This window comes from Poecile atricapillus, chromosome W (genome assembly GCF_030490865.1).
Source record: "Poecile atricapillus isolate bPoeAtr1 chromosome W, bPoeAtr1.hap1, whole genome shotgun sequence".
Classification (NCBI taxonomy): Eukaryota; Metazoa; Chordata; class Aves; order Passeriformes; family Paridae; genus Poecile; species Poecile atricapillus.
Genome location: NC_081288.1, coordinates 21,734,014 through 21,748,535, shown reverse-complemented (window position 1 = coordinate 21,748,535; position 14,522 = coordinate 21,734,014). Strand labels below are relative to the sequence as shown.

Below are 14,522 nucleotides of genomic sequence, written 5' to 3'. Positions count from 1 at the left end.
ACTGTCGTAATTAGATAAAACTTCCCTCACTAGGAAAAAAAGCAAAAGAAATGCTCTGCTCAGGCAAGAAGGTGTCCATAGGACAAGAGGAAATGACCTCCAGATGTTCCAGAGAATCTTTATACTGGATATTAGGAAATATTTTTGCAGTGACAGGATTGCCAAGCACTGGACCAGGCTGCCCAGGGAACTGGTTGAGCCACCATCTCTGGAGGTACTTAAAAGACATTTGGATGTGTTGCTGAGGGACAAGGTTTTGTGGTGGATGTGGCAGTGCTGGGTTGGACTCGATGATCTAGAAGTTCTTTTCCAACAATTCCACTGTTCTATGATCCCACATTTCAAATCTCAAATGAGCTACACAAAAAGCCTGTGCTGCCTCCAGGTGTGCTGCATGAGTCACTGCTGAGGGCACTGCTCGCTCCTCTTTTGGGCACTTCCAATGCATGGATTGGATCCTGTTAATAATTTTATTTCTTTTGATGCCTCAGAAACAGCAGGAAACTGGATCAGCACATGGCAGGCCTGACTGTCATCTGCAGGACAGGCTCTGGATGCTGGAACTCTGCTCACCTGACATTGATCCATGCACATCTGACTGTGCCTCAGGCATGCCCTGCTCTACCTGCAGATACCATGGGGATATCGGGATTTTACAGAGCCCTTTGAAATCTGACTGTGAAGGTGATACAAGAAAAGACAGGAAAATAGCAGAAGATAGGCACTGTGCTGCTGGTTGATGCACATTTATAAACCAAGGATGAGTCCACAGGTACTGCTGCCAGCTTTTGGTCCAAATTATGCCACGTGAAATTCACAGCAAGTCGGCAGGTAAGACAGCTAAAAGCTGAGTGAAATAAGATCCGAGGCAGTGGTAGGTTTCAGCAGAGGTCCTCACACAGGTGGCAGTGCCTGTGAAGTGTCACCTGCAGAAGGCCAGCTGGTAACTCACAGGAATATCTGCTGGAACTAAGAAACCAAAGGAAACGATGCCTCTGGGCAAACGCCCTCTGCTGTCACTATCGACGGGGATTTTTCTGCACGGTGCACTCGCTATTGAGCGAGTTGCAGGAATCCTGAAGTCTAAATCAGAAAGATCAGCTTTATTTCTTCCTCATGCATCACCCCTAGCCACATTGGCCGAGGCAGATTTATTTTGGAGAAGACACTGAGCGTCAGCTGTAGAAGGGGCCCCTATCCAGGGCAGTCAGCACAGAGCTGTGATCTGCTGATATATCTGCTTTATTTGGTGGGTTTAGTGCCAGCGCTGTGCCACCACACTTTCTGTCCCTGTCACAGCTGGAACTGGATGGGCTGTGGTGTCCGAAGGCACAGTGCTGCTTCTGCCGCACCTGCGGCACTGCTGTGCGCCAAGGTGAAAAAACTACACGTGGTGGGCAAGGAAAATAACCTGAAGGGACATAGGGAGAACAAATGCCCTGCAGACCCACGAGGGTCACAGCCTCGGTGTGAAAAGCTGTCCACTGGTGCCATCTTGTGGGTCCAGAGCCACCGCCCATTCCAAAGAGGCAAAGCTCACCGAGGTCCAGCCCCTCTGACTGAAAGTCTGGGCCTTTTTTTCAGTGCTATTTAACGTGCTTCATATTTCTAGGAGCAGACATACTTCATCTTACCGAAGTACCAAGCCTAAAGCTTGAATTTTGCTTAAGCAGAGCGCATTGCAGTGTGTCAACCATAAAAAATTACAGCCCTGTACAGGGGAGTAAACAGGAATCAGAGCAAGGGACAACTACCAAAGCCAATGAGTTTTATCAAACGTATCAGGCCACCATTTATACTTCTCCACAGAAATTATTTTTGTCTTTATTAATATCTAGGCCTATACACTGCAAAATGCAGAACTTGGAACTGAACACAATTAAATGGAAATATTTCAGCACAAAAGACAACTCATATGAAGATACAAGTTGATCAGGTAACAGAAGTATGAGGAGAAGTAGATTTATAGGTATTATCCTGACATAAGGGAACACTGCTCTCTTTTTGCCTAAATTTAGTTCTTCCTCCCCAGGAAGAGTAAAATTACTGAGCCTTCCAGCTACATTCCCATTTAGAAAAAGAGCTGGAGAAGTGAAATTTTATTTATAAAGTAATAAGTCCTAAAATAAATGGCAAAGCTATTTTTTTAGGTCAGTACAGAACTTCTGGATAAAAGTGGAGCTCCCCATATTAGTGGGGGAATAACTGTACAAAACTTAATGAAAAATTAATCAAAAGCACAATCCTTTACTAACTCTCTCATGGTCCCAATGAATCCACTGCCAACAGTAAAATGTGCACCTGGCAATCCTAATACCACATGTCAGGATTTGTGCTAAGATATGTTAATTTAAGTAATTAAGGATTAAGAACTTGATCAACAAGTGCACCCTCATGTGGACTCCTATCATTCAGCCAGGGATTCACACAGAAAATGTCCTTTCGTAAAGAACATTGGTGAAAAAAGAAGACAGCAGCTCCATGCAGTTGGCAAATATCTTCCCTTCCTAGTTTAGGGATGAAGCAATCATGGTACGTCACCTAAACTCTGATTGGAGATTTGCATAAAACTTCCAGTGAGTGTTGTCACAATGGGATCTTTGATGTCCACTACCAGACAAAAAAGCCTTGGTGCTACTCTTGAATGTACCAGCTTGAAACCACAGTAGTTCCTTTGATTAGCATAATTGAGAATAGCATGTGTTCTACATCAGCTGGATTTCTTCAATAGGCAATGACCATATATCACTAACTTCAAAAGGAACAAAACTAGGCCAATATAATTTTTTAAACCTTCCTCTTCATGTGTTTGTATGATATCTTAAAGGAAAAGCTATGTAGAGAGACGAATTTCTGTGCTGGAAAGAATTGCTGGATAACAAAGGCCAGTTTATGTGACAGGTAAGTCTAGCTGCTAGCATGCTGTAAGGCATAACCATTGTTGTACATGTAACTATTGTAACTGGTCCAGTCATCTGCACACTGATATTCTTGATTAGACTGAATGTAGGGGTGATAAATTGTTTCTTTTCCCAAGAAATAAGATGGAGCAAGTCTCTTTAAAACAACAGCACTGAACTGGTATGTCAGCTTCCTACGGATCTTAATGATTTCACCTGTTCTTCCATAATTCCTCAGTGCTCTGGCCATTTTCTGGTAAGTCATGATCTTGCGGTTTCCCTTTCTCTCTCCCCACAGTTCTGCAAGTTTCTCCTTGTTTTTGGAGACAAACTGGAAGACACCATTTGGCTTATCCACCCATTGGATGCAGTTTGCCATAGCTGGATCATAGAGAGACTCATGGAGGTATTCAAATAGTCGAAGCTTTTTTCTACCTGTAAAGAAATAAACCACAAAAGGTCAGAACAGAACTCATGTTTGTTTTAAAAGTAGAGCAGTTGTCTTTTTCCTGGAAAGGGTCTTACAGGCAAAAGCATAGCTACACCTAATACACTGTCCCAAATTAAAAGATCAGTATAGACTGTTCAGTGGAAGACCAGCAACAGCAAATGGAATCACAGAGATGTGAGCAATGCAGAGTCACGGGATAGCCTGAGTGGGAAGGGACCCAGAAGGATCATCAGGTCCAGCTCTTAAGCGAACAGCTCATACAGGGAGCAAACCCACTACCTTGACATTATCAGCACCACACTCTAGTTCTGAGGGGTGTACAGATCTGTGGTGACAGAAAGGGATTTGGTCATTAAAGTTTCAAGAGCAGGTTATGTGGGGATGATGACAAATATCTGGTGACTTCACTGTGTGGTAGGTCTCAGAAGCATCAGTCTTCAGAGACGTGATGTGCAGATGCACACTCAAGGAACTCACAGTAAGAAATTATATCCTCAGACAGGGCAAGAAAGAGGTTCTGGAGAGCCAATCTGAACATTCTTGAATAAATGGTTTCCCTGTTTATTCAAAACTCAGAGATTTTGAGATGGTTCAGCTTTGTCAGGTTTGTTTCAGGAGTGTTTTGGGATGCAAGGTAGCCTCTGATAGAAGAAAGGACAAGTAGGTGAGCAGGAAAAGCAGGTTAGTTTTTAACCTGAAACCTCATGTAGCCAAAAAGCTATGATATTTAAAAGCTGTGATAGTTTAAAAAAATCTGCAAAGTATCAGCTTGCATTCCCATACAGAATAAAGCAAGGTTAATACTGAAATATTTGCCAGTTAACTAAGTTCTTCTCACAAGCTCAGTTCTCCAGTTTCCTAGTGAGGCTTGCTTAGTTTCGCTTAGATCTTGAAGATTCTCCTCTATGAAGTACTTCTAGTTCCCTTCCCAAAGCCAAGTGGGGACCAAGAAGCTGCTGTGAGGAGGAAGAATTTAAGATTATCAAACAAAGAGGAACATTTTGCAGAAGAGAGAATCTACGCAGAAGAACATCTTCCACTTTAACCAAAGTGGAAATAAGCAGCTGCACCTGAAGTTCATAAAGCCTTGTGTGGCTATTTTAAACTAGAAACGGGGAAAGTGACAGTTGCTAGGGAACACTGAGGTCAAGACATCTGTCAGGGATGACAGTAACTCTGTATCTGGTGATAAGGAAAGAGGACAGAAGTAAAAGTTGGGCTGGGAAGAAGAAGAGTCTGAAATCAGAGGTACTTTCCAAAAAATTAATAACCTTTCATTATCTAAATAAAAACTGGCCTGTGACTGGAAATACATATTCTACTAGAAATACATATAGATTACTAAGAAGCTTAAAAGGAAACCCTTGAAGGACACTGCCTTGTCACAGTGGACAATTCTAAGTAGGCAGCCTCCTTAGGTCCCTTACAACCTGAATTATCCTACAAGCTGATGGTAGAATAAACAAGACCAGGGGAAAATCCATGGACTATTGTGGACTAAACTTCTGCTGGAAAAGGATGGTGTAGCCATGTCTGCAGCAGCACCTGATTTAGTACCTGATTTGGCCTCTTAGTTCAGTGGTCATTTCTGCCCATGTTTTTATTTCTAGACACATCACCTCTAGCTGATGTCTTTGTTAGAGAGGGCTTATTTGCTCTTACATGTTTATGCAGCTGTGTTTCCAGAGCCAAGCTGTTATCCCCAAAGTGCTACACAGTAGTTTGAGTAGGGTGAGTTAACAGATCTTTGTATTGTATCTCATTCCATAAGCCAGTGACCACTTTCAGGCCCTGAAGATCAGTCTAAGCCAGCAGATGAGTGCCTGCAGGTTTTCTTTGTGGTAATTGGAAACAAGCAGGTTCCTCCAGGTGTTTCAGAGTATCTGCATTAGATTTCAGTGCTGAATTGTCCCAAAGCCGCCTAATTGTCTCAGGGAAAATGCATCTAATTCAATTCTGAAGTACCTCTCTTGACTACCTCCACTCCACTGTGCATTAGCTCAGATCATGGAATGGTTTTGTGGTGAATGAACTGGAACTCTTTTCAGAGGAAACTTGTCTCAAAAGATGCTTTCCAAAAGCATATCTGAGTCAGTGTACCTTTCAGAACTTGTGACCAGCCTAAAGATTGCCCTAAATAAAATTTTGTGAAACACTTTAAACACAGGATTTGGGCCCTCAGTGCTGATGGTTTCATCTACAGAGCTATTCCTAAAAGGCCACACTACTTGCTAGTGTACAGAAAACCTCTTATGTCTCAACAAAAGTCTAGAAGGACTAAATTTGTTTAGTATACTGGAAATAGTCCCCCAAATCACAGTTTCTGGCAGGAAGATCACCATGGGCACAAAGAAATCTGTGAGAGGACACAAAATAATCCCATAAGAATAGTTAGTCACTCTGCAAATAGGTGCAGGTTGTCTTCTGGAAAAAAAAAAAGATTGATGAGAGTGTAAAGGAAATAGGAAACAGGAAATGAAGCTTAACAGAGCAGTAATAACTGAAGGTCAAATCAGATAGTGACATGTAAAATTCCCCAAAGCAACACTGGATAAGACTTGGAAAAGCAACATTTCTGGATTTGAAGGGTTTTCATTTCCTTGGAATTCAATGGAGAATTTCAGATATCTGAAGTAGAAAACTGAGAAAGAGAGGCTACTCTTCCCTCCATCCCAAAGAGTCTATGGTAGCAATAGTAGTAGTAGTAGTAGTATTAAACAACAGAGACCACAGTGTTCAGCATCAATGGGCAGAGGCAACACCAAACACTGATACCATGTGGTTAAAACTGAGAAAAGGGGATTTCAAAAAAGCGGCTAATTCAGGAAGCTACTTAAAAAGGCTTCATGATCAAAAGTAGATACAGCAGCTCAGAGTTGAAACTGTGAAAATCTCATCCAGCACTCACAGAAAGGATGCTGAGTCCCTGCCTGCCAAATACCCACAAAATGAATGCAATAAAAATATGAAGTATTGCAATGTCAATGTCACACAACCAATCCTTTGCAAAATAGTTATCAATTCAAGTAAAGTCAGCCAGAAGGAGCAGAAAAATCACCATAAAAATGCACACTGGAAGTGACAAAAGCTGAAAGGTGATTTGAAAAGCAAACTAAGAGAGGCATAAAATCGGGTGTGCAAAAATATTCATGTATGCAAAAAACTGTCAAGAAAATCACTGCTTGCTGGGCCACATAAAATAAGTTGTGTAAGTGGATAAAGATGCTATTGATATCTAGATATATTTCTCTGCATCAGATTTCATCCTAAATGTTTTGAAGTGAAATATCTCTGGTTTGGTTTTCCATGTACTAAGCAAAGATGGAATAATTTAATAATAGATTTATCACATAAGATTTAGCAGATGGAAATTGAACACTAGCAGCTGTATCCTAGTCACTAGCAAATGCTCACTTTTTTTTTCCTGTTGAAAGTTAGAAAAGAATACGAAAAGGAGAAAGCATGATTTGTCAAGAGGGGTTTTTTTTAAGTAACATAAATTACATATCAAAGTATGATCTTTTTACAGACCTTTCCCTGCTTTTGGCTGGCTAGCAGCAGCATGCATCACTTGACTTTCTGGAGTGTTCTGCAGTGTGTGGTAGACAGTCTCGTCTGCATAAAAATCCGTTGCACTGTTCTTCAAGAATGAAGACAATAAAAAGTTACTAATAGGGTACATTCTCTGAATAAAAAGAAATTTGTGGTAACTAATTGCCCAAAGCCTTCAAAATGCAGCTTTTTATCATCTCACCCATGGAAGATTTTTCTCAGCCATGAAGGCACTCAGTGTAGTGTAGCACTAGTTCATGTCTGGGGGTAAGAGCTGCCCACCAGAGGAGAAGCTGAGAGGGAAAACAGCGTAACTGCCTCACTCTGGGCCTTCACCCCTTCTGCTGGAAGCAGAGCAGGAACAGCTTTCAGAGTTAGGAAAAGACAAGGGCCACCTGCACAGCAGCTCCAACAGACTCTCTAGCTCCCATGCTGTGTTGTTGTTAATCTGCTGGTTGAAAATGGGCTTTTGTGGAATTTGTTTCCCTGAAATTATCTCCCCTGCAATATTAATTTCCCATCACTCCTGGAGACCACGCTCCCAGTGCTTTTAAGAATGCATATGGACTCTAATGGCTGAAGCTGTGCTCAGATAATGCTGGTCTTTCCAGAACTTACAGAACAAATTGCTGATGGAGAAATCAAAGTCATGGTTCTTTTTCACAGTGGCAGAAGCTACATCAGTGTGGGAAGTTGTTGCTCTCTGCCTGTTCCCAGGTAATACAAAGAAGCCCTTTTTTTCCTATAACTAATTCCCTAGTATTTGTTTGTTAGTTGTCATGTTATGTGATGAACCACAGAAGAGAATCAGAAGCAAGCTGCTGACTCCTAAAAAGGTATTATTAATCACATTTTGCAAATATTTCCCAAGGCAGTTTCATCTGAATCATGCCTGGCCAGACCAAATTTCTGTTAGTGTTAGCATAATGATTTGTATCAGAAATCCCAAATGAGCAATCAGTTTCCAGTTATTAACTCTTATTAGAAATTAGTTCACTCACAATCACATTTCTCCAGTTATACCCTTGCTCCTCCACAGATGGTGCTGCACAGTAGCTGGGACTTGCTCGGAGGTGGTGGTGATGGTTGATCACAGTCAGGCAGTTTTTATAACCTGAATTAGGAGGAGGGAGCAAAAACCAAGTGAGTAAAAAAAGAGACAAGAAGTTAAAAAAAATAACAACAACAACAAATAATTTGACACGGTGCTGGGCCTGTTCAAAAGCATTTATTCTGTGCCTTCTAGATAATAAAGTGCCCAGAGCCAAGATATTCCACATCAGCAGGTTATCTAGCAAAATCTGTACTGCTGCTGATGGTCACACTCTTGGGCTGGTTTTGTTAGCCCTCACAATGAAAAACAATTTTTTTAAGATAAAATGCTAGATATTTCATAACATCATGAAATTGTTTGGTTATGGGGGAACAGAGGGCCATATAGACCACCAGACATAATGAATTGGATAAATATAGACTCCAACAGTACATCTAGAAAGGAAAAGCGACTGTCAGACAGTTCTGCAGGCCTTCAGTACAATGCAAGTCAGAGTCTCCAATGGTGAATGAAGTAAAGGAGCATCAGAACATGTACACTGCCTGAAAGAATGACACAGAAGGTACCCAAGAACTTGTGATGCTTAAAAGAAGCAGAGGACAACACCAGACTAAAGACATTTGAAAAAATTGCCCACTGCAGGTGGTCAGAAGAAGATATTGGAGGGTATGGCTAGATCTGTTTCAAGTGGAAATGTGGGTGCAGCTGTGGACAGGCTAAACGCTGCACTGCAAGGGTTTAATAACTCCATCAGCCCCAACAACATATATAAGGTAGAAGATTTTACTTAATTATGTATAGTGAATCCTCCAGCATGTGTAAATTACCAGTGCAGTGGAGCCAAAAATTTGTTAACAACAGCTGAAGATACAGCCCTACTGGTCTTATTTATATTTCATTTTATAATAGATAATATATAAATAAACTTCCTCATATGAAAGGCATTTCATACAAAAGACAGCAGGTACTTTGTTCTGGGCTTAGAGGGTTTATAATGTAGCCTCCTGTTTTCCTTTCCTTGCATTTCTGCTTACAGTGTAAAAACACCAAACACAAATTTTAAATTTGATAGTAATTAAATTACCAAAACCTTGCCGGAACTGGAACAATTTACAGCTTTCTTGCATTTTAGGTCTTGTAAAGTATACAACTCTTAAAGCCAAGAAAAAAAAAATTCTATTAATTATCGAGATTCAAACTGACATATTCCTGAGTACAAATATTTAAGATTTATATATTAGTGCACAAAAAAATTAAATGAGGAAATTAATCTCGCTCTTTTTTTGTTGTTGGTTTTTTTTTGCATTGGGATTCATGGCATAGCAGGAGGGCATTTTGAAGTTAAAACATTAAAATTGGAAACAGGCTCTTGCACAAGAGTCATATATCCTCTGATTATGGGAAAAGTGAGCTCAATGCACCTGGGCTGGTGCTGGAGAGAGGGTGAACAGAGCCAGTCCTACAGTTTCCCTGTGCTGTGACCTGGAAGATGCTCACCACACTGGGAAGTATTCATGGAGGGGTGGAAATACTCCAAACAAATTTCCTGCTTTTCATCCTCACAAAACATCCCATTAATCCACTTCTGGGGAATTACTCTCCCACCTCTATGTTTCAAGAAGTGCTTTCCTATAAAAATAAGAGCCGGGAAATGAAGTAGAATAAGGGTGTTTGTTACCTGGTGGACACTGCATTTCTCTGTCAGAGTGCTGCTGCAGCACTTCTAGAGCATCTTCAAAAGCCTGGCCCAGCACATCGTGGTCAGGAAAGTTCTGCAAGAACATTTTTCTGTCAGGACCCAGAAAAAAACAGGCTGGTTCTTTCAACATTGTCAATCAGCCCATCCTAAATAAATGCAGTGATGGATACACATCCTCCTGGAATAGATCTTTGGCAGGCACCAAGGCATCTCTATAATCTTTTACTATTATGAGAAAGCTCTCACTCCTTTGAGGTCAGTGAGACAATTCACACGGGCAGCATTACTCAACTCACTCGTCAAATGTTTCAAGGTTCATTTCCTTAATTTGCAAAAGAAGTTTACATAAAGGGTGTTACTGCTGGTGGAGAGTTTTATAGTCTGTGATACAGAGATGTTTGTATCACTTGTGTAACACTGCTTATGAAGCCAGAGTTATCTTTCAATAACATTGACGTGACAAAAATAATTGCATATATTTTCTGAAGCAGTTATGCAGAGAAAATACTACACTATGCCATACAGGAAAACAAGTGTGGATTTTCAGAGAACTATTTATTATAATTTTAGAACACCTTGTTGTATGAAGGTAAAGATACCCTCAAATTTGAGTTTGACTGAGTCTTCTGCAGCATATTTGAAACAATAATGAAAGGAAATACAGGTGTTGTAGACTTACCATTATTTAGATATCAAGACTTGAATCCTGTTTAAAAGAACCAATATTTTAAAAATTGTATGTTTCAAAAAAATAATAATTCTCTGAGCATAAATTAAAACAATTAAAGGAAACATCTCAGTATTGTTTCCATTTACAAAGTAAAAGTTTCAAAAACACAGATAAAAAGGATTTATTATTAGAAGCTGATATTTAAACTTGTGACATTGCCTTTTTAAAAATTCAAATTATTTTTGTTAATAAGTTTACAGTTTCATTAATACTACAACTTCTAGATTACTATCCATACCCTCACAAATACATTTTTAAAGACATTAGGAAGTGAAAATTTGTTATTGTTGACTTGAGTCCTAGTCAAGATAAGATTTCCCCAAGAAAATAGTGGCCTACATTAAATGCAAGTGTTTAAGTCCCTTTGATTCACAGACAGTTGAACCAAGCTTAGAGTTTTTTCCTAATATAGATTAGCATATGACTGTATATGAACATACATAAGCACTCAGACTAATTGTGACTTCCAGAGGCGAATTTGATTGTTTAATAAACAGTGTAAATAGACATATTTTCAGCCAGTTTAATATGAACAATATTACTTGGAAATATGTCCTTAGTACCTCCTTTTAAATTTGTATTTCTTAAAGAAAACCAGAATCAGGTTTTGTTGCTTTGCAGATTTCCCTCCCCCATCAAAACTGTAAATATAATAATCAATACATCAACATTTTACTGATTAAATACTTGATTATTGTGTGTGATGTTTCAGCATACAAAGGAGAGACAGGAGACATAGATATTACCGAGGAAGAATTTTATCCAACATTGACCGTGAATGTTCTAAGCTGGGAATTTTGCCTCAGGTAAGTATGTTATAGGGTATGGTCAAAATTTGCAGGTGTTTTTAAATCTTGACAACCAGGCAAATAATGGTGGAATCCTAGCAACTCAGTAAATTGACCTCACTGAAATCAGTGGTATATTTCTCTCTGAGTAGAGTGCAATAAGTATTTGAATTATCTGATCCAAATCTATTCTAAAACCAGGATGGGCAATGTCAATCCTTTAGCTGCAGCAGTAGCCACAGATTCCAAGGGTTAAATTCCAAAGCTATAGAAATTAAAGACAGGAATCTGCTTTGTAAAGATTCCCACATATTCTCCCCATGATTTTAAGTAATTCACTTTCCTTAAAGTGAATTTTTCCAGCTCAGACTCCAAACTGATACCTTGACAGAACATTACAGTCACCTCAATGCTTTGCAAAATCTAAAACACACAAGTATAGGCAAGGTACTGTTGAATGGTCTTACCACTTTCACAATTGATTTCATACCAAAGAAGAAAAAGGCACACCTTAAGTAAGCTTAAAAAAACCCCAAAAACCTGGACACTTACCTAGAAGTTCAGTTCCACACACAAGACTGGTCTGGTTTTGGAAATGAAAGAAAGACTGACTTCCCACAGCAAAGGGCTGGCAAAGGGGCTGCATTAAATAGCTTATTTTAGGGAAGTGTTTTGCCTAGGGATTTTTTTGAGAGTATAGGTACAGTAAACTGCTAGCATGTTCTTTCATTCTGCACAAAAGAGGGTGATTTATACTGATATAAATAAAATCAAATGTTTTAATGTCCAAAACATGTGGTTTTTAAGTGCTGGGAGAGATTCCTTTTGTCAATGGCACCTTCTAACAAATCTGTCACTGGTATTGTGGTAGGGTGAATCTAAGGCAAGCCCTTACATCCCTCATCCATCCCACACAGACTGGAGTGGCCTTTGAGCTTTCATCTGAACCTTCTTGTTAGCTCAGTTACCTCTAGGACCAAACTAGACCTCAAAATAAGAGTTTGAAGGAATTTCAGAATTCTGCTTCAAAGCTCATGTTTGTAGCCCATGCCCAGCTCTAAAGCATTGACTACAGGGTTCAGTACAGATTCAGACAAGCTGTAGTTGATGATCTGCCAAACACTTTCTAAGCAGCTCCAAGACATGATGTTGTATCCTACAGGAGCAAGAACTCTGTGGGTTCTAGCTCAGAGCTTCTTATTGCTGACAAAATCCAGTCTGTGCCATAGGTCTTTCCAGCCAAGTCTTTCAGAGGCACATTTTGCAGAATTTCCTCAGCATTTGTCACAAAACTGCTGTAAAATAGCAATTCTTACATTATTTATGTGTATTCTCTCAACCAAGAACCTAGTAAAGAACTAGCCTGGTTATGAAAGCTCAGTGAAAGCAATTTGAAGACATCAACCATTTCTGCTAGTTTCAGATACAAGCTGCCTTTTCAAAAATTGCACCAAAAAATTCAGGTTGTCTTTTTTTTAGTAAAATACATTAATATATGTGTATATATTTTTGAACTTCAGGTTCTGTTTTGCACCACTTCCCTGGTCTGACTTTGGGATTATAAAAGAAAATTAACTGGCAACCAGAGACGACAAGGACGGAATGTGACGAGGAAAGAAACAAGGGAATGAGGGAACAGCAAGGTCAGAGGACTTGGAGATGCTCCATAACTGAGCAGCCACAACACCAAAGAGATTGTGGCCCACAGAGTGACCATAGTGGAGCAGAGGAAATCAGTAAGAAGGAAGCAGCAGTGGAAGAAAAGGGTGAGAAGCCACGATGTCTTGACCCCAAACCCCTGTGCCACTCATTGCCTCACCAAAGGAACTGACTATAACCTGTGGAGATAACAAGAGGGGAGGAGATGTGTCTGGAGTGCAGCTGAGCCTGGGAAAGGGGAAGGAAAAATATTTTAATGTTTTTCTTCTTTGCTTCCCAATACCCAAATCAGCAACTAAATATATTATAGCAATAAGTTAAGCTAAATTCCCAAAGTGCACAAGCAGCCTTGAGGGTGCGCTGGCTGGGCATAGTGAAAGAGGGTGAAGGTCAAGAGATGAAAACTAATGGTTTTACCATCACTAAAATGATCTATCTTCCTAAATCAAATCTCTCTATCAGAAATTTCTTGTTTCATATGAGAGGTTACACCAGAAGGCAGGTCAGCAAAAGGTTTGTTTTCAGAGGAAATGGGAGAGTGCCATACACAGCACAAGCACACAGCATAAGAGCAAGAGCAAATGCTGTCTTGTAGGGGAGCTTTAAACTCTGCAGCCCATTTGTGCATTGAATCTTTGGCCCAACACGATCTTAGAGCCAGAGCCCAGCCTACCTCCCTGCAGGTGTTCAGAAGAGGCAGAGGAAGGTGCAGCTGAGGACTGTCAGCTGACTCCTGTAACACATCACAGTGCAGCTAAGATTGGCAGCATGATGACCTCTACTAAGATATACTATTAGAGGAGAAAGCCTCCTTTGATTTTTGAATTGGATGGGAGGATGGATTCCAGATAAATGTCTGAGAAAGAGAACTTACTCTTCACATCTCAATGTCTCAAACAATTGATGTGCCTGATAACAAAATTTGAGTGTCCGTTAGAAACCACAACATCGAGCCCTTCTCCTTCCCCCATGTTTTAAAAATAAACTTCAAACAACAGAATTTTGTTTAAGCTTCAGAATTTTCTTCCATCTCTGCTTGGCATGAAAGATACCTCACAATGATGGTACAGTAGAAGCATTTTCACATCTGAATAAAACCCAGAACTAAATAGTGTATTACAGCATTTGTCAGAGAGTTTGAGAAAGCATAAAGATTCTTCCATGAGGCATTGTTCAAATATAGAATGAAAACCAGCCTTGCCCTTCCTAAAGGAATTGAAAACTTTAAATGGCAAGTTTTCTCACCTGGCATTTGCAGATTTCTTGAAGTTTTTTGAACATCAGGCAATTTGTAACTGCTCAAATAGACCCCTCAAAATAGAGGGTACTTTATAAAAAACATCCTCAACGTGACAGCCACAGAGATTTTCTGTGTTTCCATACTTGTTCTGGCCCTTGACAGATGCCTTTGCCACTACTCTTCTGGCCAAGCAGCTCTGTAATAACCTTTGTCTTGAATCCTCATGGTGTAGATTACACAATAATTACACCACCACAGATATTGTCTCCCTGCAAGTGGGAAAGTTGAGGGATCACATGCCTGTGCTCACCTCCTGAGTCTAACCATGCTGACCAGTGATCATTAAAGTCTCTGCCATTGTGCTCCATTCAAGGCTCAAAAGAAACTAGAAAGTTTCTTGGAGCAAGGATGAAGCCTTTGCTCTACGCAGGAAGAACAGGGATCAACAC

General features: G+C 40.1%; 1 protein-coding gene across 1 annotated transcript; it reads right to left on the bottom strand.

The window, feature by feature from the left end:
• Positions 1-2,907: 2,907 nt before the first annotated feature.
• On the bottom strand, positions 2,908-11,796 carry LOC131592177 (transcription factor Spi-C-like). The gene is made up of 6 exons (XM_058863505.1): positions 11,727-11,796; positions 10,336-10,362; positions 9,636-9,729; positions 7,905-8,017; positions 6,883-6,991; positions 2,908-3,335 (listed from the first exon to the last, which is right to left on the bottom strand). Exons 2-6 carry the CDS (start codon positions 10,336-10,338, stop codon positions 2,908-2,910), a joined length of 747 nt encoding a protein of 248 aa, XP_058719488.1. The 5' UTR covers positions 10,339-10,362; positions 11,727-11,796.
• Positions 11,797-14,522: the final 2,726 nt, after the last annotated feature.